At 40.1% G+C, this 18,012-nt stretch overlaps 1 protein-coding gene across 5 annotated transcripts in view; it reads left to right on the forward strand.

The window, feature by feature from the left end:
- Positions 1-18,012, forward strand: part of LOC479708 (S-adenosyl-L-methionine-dependent tRNA 4-demethylwyosine synthase TYW1) — a 245,697-nt gene that overhangs the window by 7,890 nt on the left and 219,795 nt on the right. For all 5 annotated transcript variants that reach the window (XM_038539010.1, XM_038539005.1, XM_038539006.1 and 2 more), the window contains exons 4-7: positions 121-222; positions 2,045-2,239; positions 3,710-3,931; positions 9,092-9,214. In XM_038539010.1, coding sequence (XP_038394938.1) covers positions 121-222; positions 2,045-2,239; positions 3,710-3,931; positions 9,092-9,214 — 642 coding nt within the window. The remainder of the gene's footprint in view (positions 1-120; positions 223-2,044; positions 2,240-3,709; positions 3,932-9,091; positions 9,215-18,012) is intronic.

Raw genomic sequence — 18,012 nt, forward strand, 5'->3', positions numbered from 1 at the left:
TGTCAGAGGAAAAGTTTTTCACGATAAATGCCTTATTCTTTTGGCAATGGGGATAAATGAAGATGGTATTATTCTTATTTAGCTTATTGAAGACTTTATGTGATTTTTTTTTCCTATTAGGGATTTGCAACAAGTCTTGCTGAAGCAGTCACCTCCCTAGATCTGCCTGTGGCAGTTATTAATCTGAAAGAATATGATCCAGATGATCAACTAGTAGAAGAGGTTGGTAATTATGTTATTTTTTTTCTTTAGTCCAAACTCTCAGATGTAATTGTCCTCCTGCATTCTGGGATGAATAGAATCTTCAGAATAAATTTAATTTTTATGCTAAGGAGTTTGAGTTGGTTGAGTTTTCAGTGTTAGTCAGAGGTGCTAGATATGTGGTGTGGGACCTGGTCCACTGGTGTGTGGTCTTTCCTGGGGTGGGGGTAAGGGTGGGAAAGGTTGGGTGGTTTGAAGTTCCCTCCTCCTACCTGCTATGGAGCTCATAATCAAGTGAGGGCTGTGATTGATGGTAGTGTGCTGAGCCTTTGAGCCATGTGTGAGCTCACTGAGAGATTGAGCCATTTGGGTAGCAGAAAGATATGAGTTTTGGAGTTAGAGAAATCTCTTCCTACCTGTGTGATCTCCATGTATTACTTAATATCTATGTGGGTTTAATTTCTTCATCTGAGAAATGCCCCTCCCTCTCCTAGTTATATTCAGGGGAGTTTGGCCTTATAGTAGTGGTTCAACTGGCAATATCAGCACTTCCTGGGAACTTGTTAGCAATGCAGCCTAGCCCTGGATGTGGGACTATTTTTATGGGTGTTCCAGGTGGTTCTGGAACAGCTGAAGTTGGGGAAGCACTAGAGCAGGGGTTGGTGAGCTTCTTTCCTAAAAGGCCAGATAGTAAATATCAGCTTTGTGCAGCCACAGGCTGTATGTAAATGAATGAGTGTGGCTGTGTGGCTGGGTTCCAGTAAGACTTTATTTAAACAAACAAACAAACAAACAAACATATAGGCAGTGAGCTGGACTAGGCCTGTGAGACATAGTTTGCTAGTCCCGCCCCTCCCCCTTTTTCTTTTTAAGATTTTATATATTTATTCAAGATAGACACAGAGAGAGGCAGAGGGAGAAGCAGTCTCCCTGTGAGCAGGGACCCAGGATCACGACCTGAGCAGAGGGCTGAGCCTCAACCAACTGAGTCACCCAGGCGCCGCTAGCCAGTCCCTTTATAGTGGATAATCTAGCTGTAACTATTTCTTTCCCCCATTAAGAGAACAGTGGAGTGCAAATGAATGAGCTTGAATCTTCTCAGAATTACTTGTGAAAGATTATTAGCAAACTTTGAAACTTTATTATTTAATAATGGATTGCTTATAACTTAGCTCATGACTGGAATTTATAAGGTGCCTTCAAGCAGGTGGAATACCATGGCTAACAGGACTGAAGGCGTATTTTGTTCTCCCACGTAGGTGATGGTGCCAAGTGTTAAGTTACTTTACATTTAAAACATTTTGTTGTGGGGCACCTGGGTGGCTCAGTGGTTGAGTGTCTGCCTTCGGCTCAGGTTGTGATCCTGGAGTCCTGGGATCAAGTCCCACAGCAGACTCCCCACAGGGAGCCTGCTTCTCCCTCTGCCTGTGTCTCTGCCTCTCCCAGTCTCTCATGAATAAATAAATAAAATCTTTAAAAAAAAGTTTTGTTGCTTTATTTTTTTAGGTATTTTTAAAGATCTCTGTGTTTCTTCTTGACTGGTTTGGATTTTGTTTCTAATATGATAATTGGAGAGACAGAAATTTAGTGTCTGAAATTGGGATAGAATGTATGGTTAAGGGCTCCCAGGGACATATCGACAGGAGCCAGACATTGGATTTTCTCCCCATGCAAGGTGTCCTTGCTCTGTTTTCTTTCACTTTTGAAAATGAGTAATGTCTTGAAAGCACCCTTTGTCCTTAGAGATTAGTATTGATGTGGATGTCAGCATTTTAAAAAGGGTTTTCTTTACTGATAAGTTGTATCTTGAATATTCTTCTGAAATAATTACTTTCTTGTTTAGGTTACTAGTAAAAACGTTTGTGCCTTCGTGGTTGCTACATATACAGACGGTCAACCCACCGAAAGTGCAGTGTGGTTCTGCAAATGGTTAGAGGAAGCATCCAGTGATTTTCGATTTGGCAAAACTTACCTAAAGGGCATGAGATACGCTGTATTTGGCCTAGGAAATTCTGTCTATGCCAGCCACTTCAACAAGGTAGGTATGTGTTGAATTACAGGGATAGATTCTCTTTTAATAAAATTCACAGACGTGTGTATATGAAATAGTCCACAAACTTTGGTGCTTTGTAATAAACTTTTTGTGTTACTCTCTGTAGTGGGGCATTGCTACACACATGTATCCAAGTTTGGTGCATAGTAGGTTCTCAAGTACATTTTTATGGAATAAAATGCTTATACCTTCTATTGTCCAGTGTCACAGTGGTCTGGATTCATGGCCATTGAGTCCAGTCTGCTGTCCCAGCAGGACCTTGTGGATAGAAGATCACTGCTTCTTTAGACTTTCTCAGCTGCCTGTTCTGTTGTTGAACAATCTTTATGGCTCAAGCTATAACTCTGAATGCAGTTGAACTCCTCGTCTTTTAATGTTATTTTTTAAAGGGAAATAGAAGAAAAACATTCATTGTCTTTTATGTAAGAAGACATTGTTTTCCTAGATTTTTTTTCTAAATGAAAACAGAGCCTCTGTTTCTTGTGGTTCTGAACAGTTACTAGAACTTTTGTAAACATACTTCTTCCCAAAATGGGCCCAGCCTGGCTCACCTGTCTTTGGTAGAATGTGAGTAAAGTTGAAAGTGGAGACCTTTCTTTAAGCTTGTTTTAATTCAGTTGTACTATCATGATGTGTATTTCTGCTCATATTTTCAAGGGAATTAGACCCCAAAACTGGTACAATTCAGATAGGTAAATGTTTTGTTTAACGCCTTGCCACTCAGAAAGCCTATTAAGTGTCTGAACTCTTGACTGCGGTGCTTGGTAATCCCTGGACCTCACCTTAACTGCTAATGTTTGCAAGTTCATTCAAGTTCTGAGTTTATAAAGTCATGAGTCTTGCATGGGCTGCATTTGCCCTTTGCTATTAAAATGGGCTTTGCTATATTTTGGAACAGATTTATTTTGCTAATTAGTTATTTTATTCTGACCATGACTTAGAATAGTAGTTTTCTTTTTTTTTTCTTTTTTTCTTTTTTTTTAGGATAGTAGTTTTCAAAGTCTTTTTTATAGGTAGTAACCCTTACCTTAATAAAAGGATTTGTCCCTTTGTTTAAAAAGAGTCTTTTGCAGGATCTTACCAGAATGTAACCAGTGTAGTGCTTGCAGGTTGCAGGTGGGGCTGGAGGGCCAGCTTAGGCCCAGTTCCCTCTTCCCAACAGCCAGTGATGGGCTCCCAGAGGAACTTGGGGCTTTTTTTTTTTCCCAAAGATTTTATTTTTTTATTCATGAGAGACACAGAGAGAGAGGCAGAGACATAGGCAGAGGGAGAAGGAGGCTCTCCATGGGAAACCTGATTTGGGACTCGATCCTGGAGCTTGGATCATGCCCTGAGCCAAAGGCAGACACTCAACCGCTGAGCCACCCAGAAGTCCCAGAACTTGGGCCTTTTGTAGAGCAATCCTCAAGCCTATGATGTAGAGGATTGTGTCTTAGCTCCTCCATCTTCTTGCAGGTTGGCAAGAATGTTGATAAGTGGCTCTGGATGCTTGGTGCTCATCGTGTGGTGGCTAGAGGAGAGGGGGACTGTGACGTGGTTAAAAGCAAACATGGCAGCATCGAGGCAGACTTCAGAGTTTGGAAGACCAAGTTCCTCGCCCGGCTGCAGGCACTTCAGAAAGGAGAGAAAAAGCCTTGTGACGGCAACTGCAAGAGAGGCCAGTGTGAATCATCCGTGGTATGGAGCTTCTGTGTCCGTGTCTCACTGTTTTCCTCCTTTGTGTGGGGATGCTGGACCTTACCTCTGCCCTGAGAAACATCTTCTAACATCTGGTTAGAAGGAAGATCAGCAGCTCCCTTGGTGGCATTTTTGGGTTGGCCTTCCTAGTGAAGCCAGTGTGTGTTCAGGACACTTTCCTGTTTCTGTGCGTTAATGGTTGCATTGCCAGAGTGGCCGTCTTCTACATAGTTGGCAGGTAGGAGACATAGGCCTGAGGTTAGGTGTGTCCCAGAAGGCTCCTGCCTTCGTATCCCCAACTACATTTTTCTCCTGACTTCTTTCTGAATGACTCCATTAATCTCTCAAACTAGAAGACTGCCCATCATCTTAGCTTCCTGTCTTTGTCCCTCACATTGTAAGCACGTCTCTTTGGTCCTTGTTCAGGGACCTTTGTTCTTTGGAAGCTCATGTCAGCAGGCTCTTCACTGCTGCTGTTGTCCTTTGGCCAACTGCTCACTTGGTGAGCAGGAACCACTTTACTTTCTGACTCACTTTCTTTCCACCTTGTTCTTGTCATTACCCTTTGGGGCAAAGCCATCAGTGTGGGTATTAACCAGCATCCTGCCTGCTAGGTGCCTGGCCTCCATGTCTTCAGGTGCCATTGTCTTTGCTGACCTTGGCATTTCACTTCCCTGGTCACCTTTGAAATTTCATGTTCCTGTGACCTCAACAATGACCTCAGGTGTAATACTTTAAAATGCTTTTGATCCCATGCCTTTTTCATTGTATAGTGAAAACTCTTTACTTCACTTCTGTCCTTACTCAGTTTAGATTTTATACTCATTCTTTTATAAACATCTTCAATGGCCTTGCCTTCCTTCCAGTCCTTTTTCTAACCCAAATGACCAAACCCCAAGCTAGGTTGAAACCTACCACCTGGCTTCTTCCCCTTTGCTGACTGCTTGCTCTTTGACCCTGGATCCATGACCACAGGTCCATGTGTGCACTCAGACCTGCCCAGCAGTGTCCAGCATGCTTGTGGAAGTTCCCTTTCTCACTCTCTAGGGTGACTGTTGAATACTTTTTCTTCCTGTTCCTTCCTCCAGGTCTTGTAGGAAGCTGCCAGGGACCTCCTATAATGCCCCGCACCCCATCCTCACATCGTCCCCAAGTTGATGGCCATGGGTCAGTCCTGCCATAGCCACTCTGTACATGCTCTGGAATCAAGGGCTTTGTCCCTGTGTTTTCTCTGTCTCCCTGCACTGTTAGTTTCTTCCTCTTTATTAGATTGCTCTGTAAATTTATAAACATGTCTTGGAATCACCTGTGTTCAAAGGAACAAGAAAAGCAAGTAATAAACAAAGGTTTCCTTTGTTTTGTATGTTTCAGCTATTGTTTCATTTTTCTGTTCTCTTTTCTAGCTAGTCTCTTTGCTTACCTTTGGTTATCTTCCCCCCCCCACCCTTGGTCCTAATATTATTTTACGCTGTTTAAAAGAAATTGAGGTAAAATTCATGTACATAAAGATAAGGATATAATCTAGTGGTGTTTAGAGCTTTCAGAGTCTTGTGCAAACACCGCCTGCTTCAGAGTGCCCCTTTTGTATGTGTTGGTGCATTTGTTTGTTTTCACCCTGGCCAGTTTCTAGCTAATCTGTGTTCATGTTTGCTGGTTCTTCTGCCTGCCCAAATCTGCTCCTGAAACTCCCAAGTAAAATTTTTAGTTCAGTTATTAGACTTTTCAGATCAAGAATTTGTTTCTTTTTTATAATTTCTGTCTTTGTATCAATGCTCTCTGTTTGTTGGGACATTGTTCTTCTGGTTTCCTTAAGCTCTTGAAGCGTATTTAAGACCATTGACTCAAAGCCTCTATCTAGTCCATGGCCTGCGTGTCCTCAGGGATGGTTCCAGTTGATTTCTCCTGTGGATATGCCAGATCTTTTTAGATGTTTGCACACGCTGTAATATTGTGTTGAAAGCTGCAAGTTTTTAATATTATAATGTGTTAACTCTGGAAATCAAATTCTTTCTCCTCCTCAGAGTTTTATTTTTGTAGTTTGCTGGGTTGTAATTGTTTAGGGACTTAAAAACCATCTTTGTAAAGACTGTCTATTGTGCGTGGTTTCTGAGGTCTGTTTCTTTAGCTTGTATTCCAGGTAGTATTGTGACAGGTTTCCTTGAATGTCATAATGTCATTTTTAAGTTTCCTTTTTCTTTCTTTTTTTTAGATTTATTTATTTTAGAGAAAGAGGGAGAGAGGATGTGAGAGCATGCATGCACTCAAGTGGAGGGAGAGGCAGAGAGAGAGGAAGAGAGAGAATCTGGAGCAGACTCCCCGCTGAGCATGGAGTTTGATGTGGGGCTTGATCCCAGAACCCTGAGATCATGACCTGAACCAAAATCAAGAGTTGGATGCTCAACCGACTGAGCCATCCAGGTGCCCCAAGTCTCTTTTTTCTTGATTCTGTGTTCACTTGGTTCTTGTAAACCTTTGTGAGAACTCTGGGAGTTGGTCAGAGATGGGCCCTTGGAGTTATCTACTCTGCCATTTTTGCTGATATCACCCTCGGTTCTTAACATTTAAACAGACCTAAGTAAACAAAATTTTTTTAGTCAAAAGTAACACTTGTACATTTAAACCCTCAAATAGTACTTCCAGGCTTTTATGAAAATCTATGCTTTCTTACCTTACTCTAACTCTTATCTTTCTTGGGCAATCACTTTTAATTCTAGCTTTTTCATTAGATATTTACCTCTGTATTCATAAATAATAGTCCCTCCTTGCTATTTTTTAATTTGTTAAAACATCTCGAGATCTCTTGCTCTCTCTTACACTCACACGGACATGCATATCCAGTATAACTTCCCTTCCTCTCATTTTCCTATGTATCACACTTTCTGGCTAGACTGTAACTTGTTGTGTCATTACTGTGACTATGTATGTTTCCATCTGTCCTGTGTGCTGTCATGTTACTTGTTCCTTCCCAAACATTTATTTCCCTTATGTAGTGGCTATATCTGCTTTGATTTCTCTATAATCATCACTAATTCATTAGAAAAAATTCTGATGGAACTTAAAATTATTTTTCAGTATTCTGTTGTTTTTATTGCTTTCCTGGAGGCTTCTCATGAGTCCTCTTTCCTCCACCTTGGCCTGGCTGCTCTCCAAACCTTGGGGTGGGTGAAGGCCTCTGTCTTCTGTCCACCATGACACACAACCTTCCTTTGGCTTCCTGGGTTAGATTCCCTTATTCTGGTATCTTCCATCTTCTTATTTCTTGGTTTACTCTTGTTTTTGGAGCATATTCTCCAATAGGTTTCTGAGAAGGGTTGTTTTGGAAGTAAGTTTTCAGAATTTTATACCTGCCTGTTTTTATCTTGCCTTTTTTCATAGATGCTTTGCTGATTAGAGTTCTAGCTGGGAGCAAATTTTTTTTTCCCCCAGAAAAGACATTGATCCACTCACTGTCTTCTAGCTGGAATGAATATTGCTTTTGGTAACTTCGATTTAATTTGGTTCTGAATTTTTAGGATCAAATCCTCCTCCTTTACCCTTCACAGAGACTTTAGAACCTTTTAATAAAATCCCTATAACTGTCTATTCTTTACTCTCTTTTCTTCCCCAGATTCTCTGTCTTTTCTGCTTTCTTCTTTCTCAGAACATTTATTTCTAGTTTACCTGTACATGAGAAATGCAGCCTCGTGGGGTCCCGGCCTTGACTTTGGTCTTCTGTTGGTCTCTTCTCCTGGTATTGTATCCTTGCCTTTGCCCATTTTTCTCTGTTCCTGTCCAGCTGTCAGTTAAGTTCTCTAGAGTTCAGCAGATGCTCTCAGCTCCATCTCTCACTTACCTCTTAGGATTCCATTTTCTTTTTTTTCCCTAGGATTCCGTTTTTAGTTCATATTTGTCCTCTTTGAATTTGTCATGTTTGCCAGCTTAGTGATACATTTAAAAATTATGGTATTAAAATATTCTGTTATTCAGTGTTATTTTCCATTAGGAGGGGTGTTCTCTCCACTCTGCAGCTGGGAGAAGTCCCATGTCATGCTCACCCACTCTCGTTGACTTTCCCACAGCAGCTGCTCTTGCCTAGGTCCCAATACATCATGTTTTCACGCCTCATGGATATTCCTCTGTCTTCATTTTACTTGACCTCTCAACGGTATTCGATACCACTGATTCCTTCTTTGAATCACTCTCATTTCTTGGTTTTTGTGATACCATTTTCATGGTTTTCTTCCTTTTTCGCTTGGGACCATCTTCCTTTATCTAACCTCTGCATGGTGGAATGATTCAGGGCTTGGTGCTAGGTTCTTTTCTTTGGTTTTTTTTTTTTTATTTTTTTTTATTTTTTATTTTTTATTTTTTTTTTTTTAAATTTTTTTTTTATTATTTATTTATGATAGTTACAGAGAGAGAGAGAGAGGCAGAGACACAGGCAGAGGGAGAAGCAGGCTCCATGCACCGGGAGCCCGACGTGGGATTCGATCCCGGGTCTCCAGGATCGCGCCCTGGGCCAAAGGCAGGCACCAAACCGCTGCGCCACCCAGGGATCCCTCTTTTCTTTGTTAATACTTAACTTAGTTACATGGCTTTGAGTTCTGTCTATATGCTAGTATTCCTGTGTTTCTATTTCCACCTCTGAGGTTTACCCGGAATTTTGCTCTCTTTTGTGCATCTTCTTTAAAATCTCGGCTTAGATGTATGTGGCATCTCATACTTTATAAATTCCAAATGGAGCTTTTCATTTCCACTTTCCCGGTCTGTTTCTCATCTCCGTAAACAGCACCACCATCTCAAGTACATACAAAAGAAACTTGAGAGCCATGCTTAATTTCTTCCTTTTTTCATTCCTGCATTTAGTTCCTCACTAAGCCTGATTGGTTCTGTGTCCCAAACTGGTGAAGAAACTTTTTTTGTAAAGGGCCTACTGGTACATATTTCCTTCTTTGTGGGTCATACGGTTTTTGTTGGAACTATCAGTTCTGCCACTGTATCAAGAAAGTAGCTATAGGTGATGTGCAAGTGATGGTTGCCTGCTTGAGGCTGGCAGCATGTGGCTTGTGAGCCATAGTTTGTTGGCCTCTGCCCTAAAATATCTCAGATCTATCCAGTGAACTCATAATTTGAGGGGTTTGCTACTTTGAATAATGTATTTCCAAAACATTGATATTCCAGGAGGAAGAGCCCTCTGAGAGCACCAGTGAGGAAGAATCTGGTACTGAAGACCATCAGAATTTAAATTCTGTCGTTGATGTTGAGGACCTTGGCAAGATTATGAATTGTGTGAAGAAAGAAAAGGTACTACAATCCTGGGAAACAGTGAACTTGGTTCCTGCAGTTAGCTAACATCTAGCATTCTGTATCAGTGTGTGGTCCATCTGAGCTCATTAGGCAGTCTTCTTTCTTTGCCTCCCTCTTGAGAGTGTTATACTTCTTTGCCATATTTACGTGAGTTTTGTGAAAATCTTCCCTCTAAGCCCTGTGAAAGTGAGCTTGTAGTAGGATAGGCAGATTTGAGGGCAGGGATTGAGGAAAAGGTGGAGGGGCTTCATTCAGTGTTATGGTTGCAAAGATAGGATGAATGGCATGAAGAGATTGAGTGAGTGGAGATTCCAAGTGGAACTCTCTTATAGGTGCTTCCCTGTTCTGTAGGCTGAGTGGAGTTGGGCTTAGGGATAGCACCTTGGTTTGTAGGTGTTGAGATTGATGTAGGTGGAGACCCTAGGAACCTAGGAAGCATTAGTCTGGGTTGTCATTGTTGCAGTTAATGAGATGGGTGTGAGAATGTACAGTGCAGTATGATTTTACACAGATTCCAATGATCTGAAATTGAAATAGTATGATATACACAATAGCATAAAAGTAAATAGACTCAATTTACATGTGAGTTTTGGGAAATGACAATATCCTACTAAAAATGTATCAAGTGCATAAGTTTTAGAAATGAAAGAAGTAAAACTATGGAAAAATACAAGAAAATCAATGATAAAATTAACACACTCAAATGAAAGAATAGCAGGATATAATAAGGCAAAGAAGCCAGTAGCCTTCCAAACAACCAGTTAGAAGTCATAATAGAAGACCCCTATACAGCTGTGTATAAAAGATAAATAAGTACAGAGAAATAAATTTAAAAAGAGATATAATGAAAACTGAAAACATTCCTGAAAGATATAAAAATGCCTTGAACAGATTTACCTCTGTTTTTTAGATATGGTGACTCAGTGTTCTAAAGATGTCAATTTTCTTTTATCCAGAAATAAAAGAGATGAAAATCCCATTAAAAATTTTTTTTAAAAGATTTTATTTATTTATTCATGAGAGACACAGGAGGCAGAGGGAGAAGCAGGCTCCATGAAGGGATTCTGATGCAGGAATCGATCCCGGGACTCCAGGATTATGCCCTGGGCCGAAGGCAGGCGGTAAACCGCTGAGCCACCCAGGGATACCTAACATTTTAGAAAGCATTAAAATTTTTAATAACTTTTTTTTGCCTGGAGTTAGCTGGTTGATTCATATGGAAAAACAAACATGTAAGAATAGTTAGGAAAGCCTTGGTATAGTAATGAGAAAGACTAGCTCTACCAGATATTAAGACTTACTACAAGGCATCTGTAATTAAAACTCTTTTGGTTCTTGTTGAGACCGATTGATGCAACAGAATAGAATTTCAGAAACAGCCCTAAGAATATATGGGAATTTCACATACGATAAAGATGGCATTTCTTTTCCCTGGGGGAACAATATACTTTTAAGATAGATGATGTTGGCAACCAGATAGCTCTCTGTGGAAACTTAAAATTGGCTCTGTGCCTCTTACGTATGTCAGAATAAACTCCAATTGGGTCAGAGATCTTGATGTTGAAGACAAATATAAATAATAGATGCATTATTTTATAGCTTGGAGAAAGGTTTTGTATATGATTTAAAATCTAGAAACAGTAAAAGATGAAATTTACCAATAGTTTTTAAAAAAGATTTGCATGGTTATAGACATATCAAAAGACATAAAAAGGGGAAAATATTTGCCCCTTATATAATAAAGAAGGGTTAATTTTTCTATTGTACAAAGTCCTCTTAAAAGTTGAAAGAAAAAAGACTTGTAGTGAAAAAATTGGCCAAAACACCTAAATAGACAAGTCTAAAAAAGCTCTACAGGTAGACTTTAAGCATATGAAAACTTGCTCAAATTCACTCAATGAAGGACATGCACATTAAAACTATACCAATGTATATTTCTTACCTACCAAAATAGCAGAAGTTTAAAAATTGGACAGCACATGTAGCTAATGAGGCTCTGGGAAAACAGGTACTCACACCTTCCTAATGAAAGTCCAGAATGATACATCCTATATAGAAGGGCTTTTGGCAGTCTACACAATCCATACACGTTTACCCATGATCCAGCAGGCCTAGTTGTGTGAATTTGCCTTGAAGATAAATGTTTACAAAGTGGCAAACACACAAGATTATGCTGCTACAAGCATATATAGCAAACAACTGCCAGATATTGGTTGAAAAAAGCAGGATATATCCACACTATATAGATATTGTTATGCAGCTGTGAAAAATAATAAGGTGAGGGTGCCTGGGTAGCCTAGTCGGTTGAGCATCCAACTCTTGATTGTGAGTTCAAGTGCTCCACACTGGGCATGGAGCCTACATTAAAAAGAAATGAGGTGGATTCATGTCTATTAGTGTGATTTTCATGTGGTGTTGGATTTGATTTGGGGGTTGATCTGAATGTAAGATTTTTTTTGCATGTGTTTATTGTCATGGCGTATTTGCAAATTTATAATTTGTCTATGTGTGTATAAATAGTATTTTGTAGCCGTGTTTACAGAAAGAACCTTTCATATTATTTTTTTTTATTTCCTTAAGATTTATTTACTTATTTTAGAGAGAGAGCTAGAGCAAGAGGGGCAGAGAGGGAGAATCTCAAGCAGACCCTGAGGTGGGCGTGGAGCCTGACATGGGGCTCACTCGATCTCATGACGAGGAGATCATGACCTGAGTGGAAACCAAGGGTCGGATGCTTAACCAACTGCATTAAAAGCAGAACCTTCCGTGTTCTGACACCAGCTAACACCCAGTTCAGTTCAGGTGACCTGCTCTTCAGCTTTGACACTAGTTGACTACCTAGAGTTAGCCTCAGACTGTGCAGGCTTGGTTTATAGTCTTGCACAACACTGCCTCCACTTCAGATGGCAGCTCTAAGTTGGGGGGTCACCTGCACTTCTGATCAGTTGGTTATAAATTTGGAGGTCTCATGATCCTGTGTTTCAGTAATTTGCTAGAATATCGAGAACTCACTGAAAGCACTATACTCACAATGAGAATTTTGAAAGATGCAAATTAGAAATAACCAAGTGGCAAAGACACAGGGCAAGGTCTCAGAATAGAGGGGTGGGGAAGAGACTCAAGAGTTTCTGTGCCCTCTCTGTGTGAAATCCAGGCGCATCATCCCTTCCCACCATGTACTAACTAGGGAGCTATACTGAGCTTTAACATCCAGAATTTTTATTGGAATTCCATTGCATGGGCCAGACTGATTAGACCATTGGCTATGTGATTGAACTCATTCTCCAGCTGACCTTCCTCCCTGTTTCTTTCCCTGGAGATCCAGCTGGCCCAAAGTTGGATTGAGTGGTTGGTTTTTCTGATGATGACCAGCCCCCATCCTGAACGTACGTAGCCCCTTCATTTGCATAACAATGACCCTTCTGGCACTTAGAAAATGCCAAGGGGTTTTGAAGCTCCCTGCCAGGAACTGGGGACAAAGAACAGATGTATTCTTTGTTATTCCACAGGCCTAGAGACAAAGGTGGTGAGCACTCAGATCTTGTTTTCTAAATATTATTCTTCACTTAAAGGAACAGGACTTCTTGGAGAAATGACTGCTCCCAGGGAGGAAGGAAGATTAACAGATGGGCCTGGGACATCTTGTTGGGCAAGTAGATCCTTAGTGACTAATGGACATGTCAAAAGGACACCAGAACCAGCTTGAAGAGTTTCCCACAGGCTAAATTTGGGACAATCTAAGCATCAAAAATGAACATGATGATTATATAATGAGCATAATGGATTGTATTGCATCAATCAGTTGTGCTACTCACCAGGCCTTGTGCTACTCAACAATGAGGAAGCACAGGAGAAAGTCTTTAGTGAAGGTTTTCAGGTAATAAATATAGAAGGCATGATAGATTAGAAATTCACTTGTTTTCAATCCTCAGTGTGATAATTGATTTAAGCAAGGATTGGGTGAAATGCCCTTAGGGAACACATATTCACACAGTCTCAAAATATCATCCCAGAAACTAATCCACTTAGATGTGCCAAAAATAAGTAAATCAGTGGAGGAAAATACCGTTTCAGATGTTTTGCTAATTACAAAGGATCAAATATACCTTTACAAATGGAGTGATGAGGTGATTCTCACCCATACTAAGACCAACCAAGACCAGAGAGTGAGAGAACAAACGGGGAGTGGCAGAAGTCGAGGGAGAAGTAGGCTCCCGGGATCATGACCTGAGTGGAAGGCAGATGCTTAACTGACTGAGCCACCCAGGTGCCCCTAAAAATATTTGTCATATTCTCAGGTAGTCTTTACAACCTCGTTTAAAAACATAAAGAAAGGGGACACCTAGATGGTTCGGTTAAGTGTCCGACTCTTGATTTCTGCTCAGGTCATGGTCACAGGGTCTCAGTGGGCTCCTCGCTGGGCATGGAGCTGCTTGAGATTCTGTCTTTCCCTCCTCCTCTGCCTCCCTCTTCTCTCCCTCTCTTAAAACAACAACAACAAAATCCCAACTTAGAGAAAAAGCTTTTTTTTTCCCAGAAAAATCTTTTAAAACTAGTAAATTGGGTATAGCCTAAGGTGTTACAAACAAGAATTACTTTTGGGAAGTTATCATAAAGGCTGCTTTACTTTGAATTTTACTGTCCCCTTCAGCCTGTACTGAAGAGAAAACTGGCAGATTCCGTGACTCGTCTGGTCATATTTGGTTACAGGCACTTAAGACACAAAGTAGTAATTCGGCAGTAGAATGCCCAATCCTATATAATATGTACTAAGCATTACTAAAGAAACCCAAAGTTTCTAATTTAACTGAAGGGTGAAACTCCTCCTGCCTTGTTTACTTTCTGAACTATTTGCCAGCTGCTGTTTTGGATCTGCTTAGGGTCTGGGGAATGGATGGGGAGGCAGGAAAGAGAGAAGTAGAAAGTTCTTATGTGGTACTGTCATCAGAGGCTCTGTGCTCTCATCCTTTGTCAGGTGTTTCAAGTTGACTCTTCTTCCAGGCAGTACTGTCTTCGCTTCTTTGGAGACATTGTCCATGGCGTCTCCTGACTAGATTCCTTGCATTGAGCATGTGTACTCTGAAAAGTGAGCTGCTGAGGAAGGAAGGCTTACTCCTTCCTCAGAGCCCTGTGACTCTGCCTTCCTCTCTTTGAGGTTTACCATTTGTTCTCTCTAGTTCCCAGTTGGTCTGCATCTAAGATCTCCCCCACCTGCACCCCTGTGTGCTCCCACAGGAACACTTCCAAATTCTTTATTCTGGGAGGTCAAGCTGATTCCTGCCCAGAACAAGTGCTCACTTACTAAAGAAACTGGTCTGGGTTTCCTGGGCAGGACTTCTACATTGAGCATTGATGCCCTCTGAGCATCGGGATGCTGCCCAGCAGCTTCCTTGTTGGTGCCTCTTTCCTGCTGCTTGAGGTGAGAGGAAGGCACCTACCCTCTAGGCTCTCTCCATTTGAGGCAAAGGGAAATCTCAAAATACTTTACCAACATTCTCCAAAGAAATTTTCAAAAATCCTCTGTCCTTATCTGCATGTGTTCTACCCTTTGACATCCCTGATGTGAGGGAGGCATTAATTTTTTTTCTTCTTATTTAAATTCAATTTAGTTAATGTATAGTGTATTATTAATTTCAGGGGTAGAATTTAGTGATTCATTGGTTGCCTAAACACCCAGTGCCCATTACATCAAGTGCCCTCCTTAATGCCCATCACCCAGTTACTCCATCTGAAGTTGCTAGTTCTTAAATACTCCCTTTGAAAATACATAATTTGGAAAAAAAAAATACATAATTTGATCTGACCCTCCTTGTGGAATTGCATTTAATTTAATGCCCTGCTTACATCTGTTTAAAAAATTCCAAAGAATATAGCTCCCTGTCTCTGTTCTTCTAATTCTCCTTTTCATAGGAAACCACAGTTTATAGTTTGGAAATATTCTCCCAAGTGTTTTTACTACCTTTACGAACACACCTGCACTTTGGTCTAACTTTATTTTTCTGGCTACACAGATGGATCTTTTTGTATTCCCAAGTCTACAGACTGCTTTTTTTCCATCTAGTATGACAGCTTTCCAGTGCTGTCATACAGATCTACCCACTCCATTCTAGTGTTTATGTAGTGGACTAGGACTATGTCTTATGATGTGGTTGGCTTCTGTTGATTAATATTTAGGTGTTTTAATACCCTTGTTCTTATATTTTTTTGCTACTGGTATAAATTTATCTCAAGAATTAAGTTCATAACATGGAAATTTCTGTATCAAAGGGGATTTTATAGTTTTAATAGATATTTCCAAATTGCCGTATAAAAAATTGAAGTCATTTTTATCTGTTGTTATCTATTGAGAGATGAGATTTCTCTTTATCTTTGCTGACCCACCGGTGTTATCAGTCTTTGAAGTCTTGCCAGCCTGAAAAGTGAAAAATAATAACCTGATTTTAATTTGTATTTCTTTCATTTTGAGTCAGATTGAACACGTTTTCTTTCCTTTGAACCATCTCTTTCTGTCTACCTGGTAGTAGATAAATTACAAGGTCTGAGGGCATAGTCCCCATGATTGCCACCCATTGCAAGTTTTGGGTGAGAGGGCTTCTGAAAACCACCCTCAGCTTTGATAATTTACTAGAAAGACTCATAGAACTTTGAGTTCAGGGAGTTCTAGAACTCCCTGAAAGCTGTTATCCTCCTAGTTTTTGTTGCTGGGAAGGGGTACAGAAAATCGCCAAAGGAAGAGATGCATAGAACAGAGTCTAGGAGGCCTTCATTCATTCGCAGAATGTGTCGCCCTCTCAGCATTGATATGTGACAGTAGACATGGATATTGCTAACCTGGGAGGCTTACCTGAGGTTCAGTGTCCAGTTTATACTGGGGCTTCATTATTTAACCATGACTGATTGACTGCCTGTGTGATTTCATTCATTCATTCATTCATTTATTTATTTATTTATTTATTTATTTTTATCTATCTATCTATCTATCTATCTATCTATCTATCTATCTATCTGCGTGATTGAACTTGGTCTCCAGCACCTTCCAGTCTAGTGTGGTCTAAAGAGTCCACCGTGAATAACAGACACTGCTGTCACTCAGGAAATTCCAAGGGTTTAGACGTTACTTTCCAAAAACTGGGGACAAAGGCCAGACCTCCCTTCAGGCAAGGGCACTGTATCCATTTTTATATTACGTGGTTTGGCTGCTTTTGTAAAGCTCATAACCAAAAAAATTCTTGGTTGAGTGTAAAACTCTAAGCATTTATAATATCCAAAATTATTTTCCCGATTTAAAATTGCTGTCTTTCCTGTTGCAGCATTTTTGTTACTTATTTCCGAATACTTGCATGTATAGTTTCTGTCATTTTTAGTAGCTTTGTATTTCAGAAGCCCTGGCAGAGGAGCTATTAAGAATGACAAGTATGTGGAATGTGGGTTCAGGGCTTGGCCCAGCAGTGTGTAACTCAGTGATCTGAGGCACAGATTAACCCTCCCCAGCTTTAATCCCCTTGTCTGAGAACAAGGGCTGTGCCCTCTGCCTTCTTCACAGGTGTGAGTCAGATGAGAACACGTACTTGAGGATGCGTCAATGATCTCAGCCTGACACTCGTCAAAATGAGAGATTTGCTTAGACATTTTAAACTTGTTTATACACTTTACTACAGCTGGCCAGCCAGTCTATTTCAGGTTTTCTTTTTCTTTTTTTTTTAAGATTTTATTTATTTATTCATGAGAGACAGAGACAGGCAGAGACACAGGCAGAGGGAGAAGCAAGCTCCATGCAGGGAGCCTGATGTGGGGCTCGATCCCAAGTCTCCAGGATCACGCCCTGGGCTGAAGGCGGCGCTAAACCTCTGACCCACCCTGGCTGCCCCTGTTGCAGGTTTTCTGCTGTTAGAATTGGCACTGGTCTGAGACCTTTTTTATTTTTAAAAATGTATGAATATTTCTTAGGTTGTATTTTCCTCACATTGATACACTGGGTCAAAGCATATGTGTAATCTTATGACTTTTAATGAAGAATCTGAGTAATTTTTCAGGGGCAAAACTGTCTTAAAACAGGATAGATTTCAGTTCATTAGATACCTGATTTAGATAGATTTCTAGATTTTTCCATAAGATTTAGAGAAGGTATTTAAAACTTTATTTGTTGTGAGTGAAGAGTTGGGAATAATTTTTTCTCCAGCTTTATTGAGTTATGATTGACAAATAAAAATTGTATGTATTTATACACTGATTTTTAAGGTTTATGATGTAATGATATGTGACATTGTAAAATGATTAACACAATCAAGTTAACAAATTCATCACCTCATGTAGTTACCTTGTGTGTGTGTTCGTGTGTGTGTTGAGAACACTTAAGATCTAATTTTTAGCAAGTTCCAAGTATATAGTAAGAGTTTGGAATAATGTGGGTTAGCTTTTTCTGTGCTTTTCATTTTCTGTCCACTAGACAACACTGGAGAGAACAAACATTTTGGACATCTCTGTAAATAATTTTTTGAAATGAAATGATTTTGGATTTTATGAACTTTAAGGAGTTGATTTATGATATTTTAGATTCTCACAAAAAGTTTCTCATGAAATCATTAGATTTGGAGCAAAAATAAATATTTTTCCAACTTCAGTATGACACGAAAATGAGCCATCAGTTTTTTTCTTTAACTTATGGCAGGATTTTGGAATATGTCTTATATTTTCATTTTATATTGGACATAAATTACTAAACTCAGTGGATGTTACTACTGCCTGGCTTTTCTTTTTCACATATTTTTTGGCATTTTCCTTAGGGTCCATTCATA

This window comes from Canis lupus, chromosome 6 (assembly GCF_011100685.1).
Source record: "Canis lupus familiaris isolate Mischka breed German Shepherd chromosome 6, alternate assembly UU_Cfam_GSD_1.0, whole genome shotgun sequence".
In the NCBI taxonomy this organism is placed as follows: domain Eukaryota; kingdom Metazoa; phylum Chordata; class Mammalia; order Carnivora; family Canidae; genus Canis; species Canis lupus.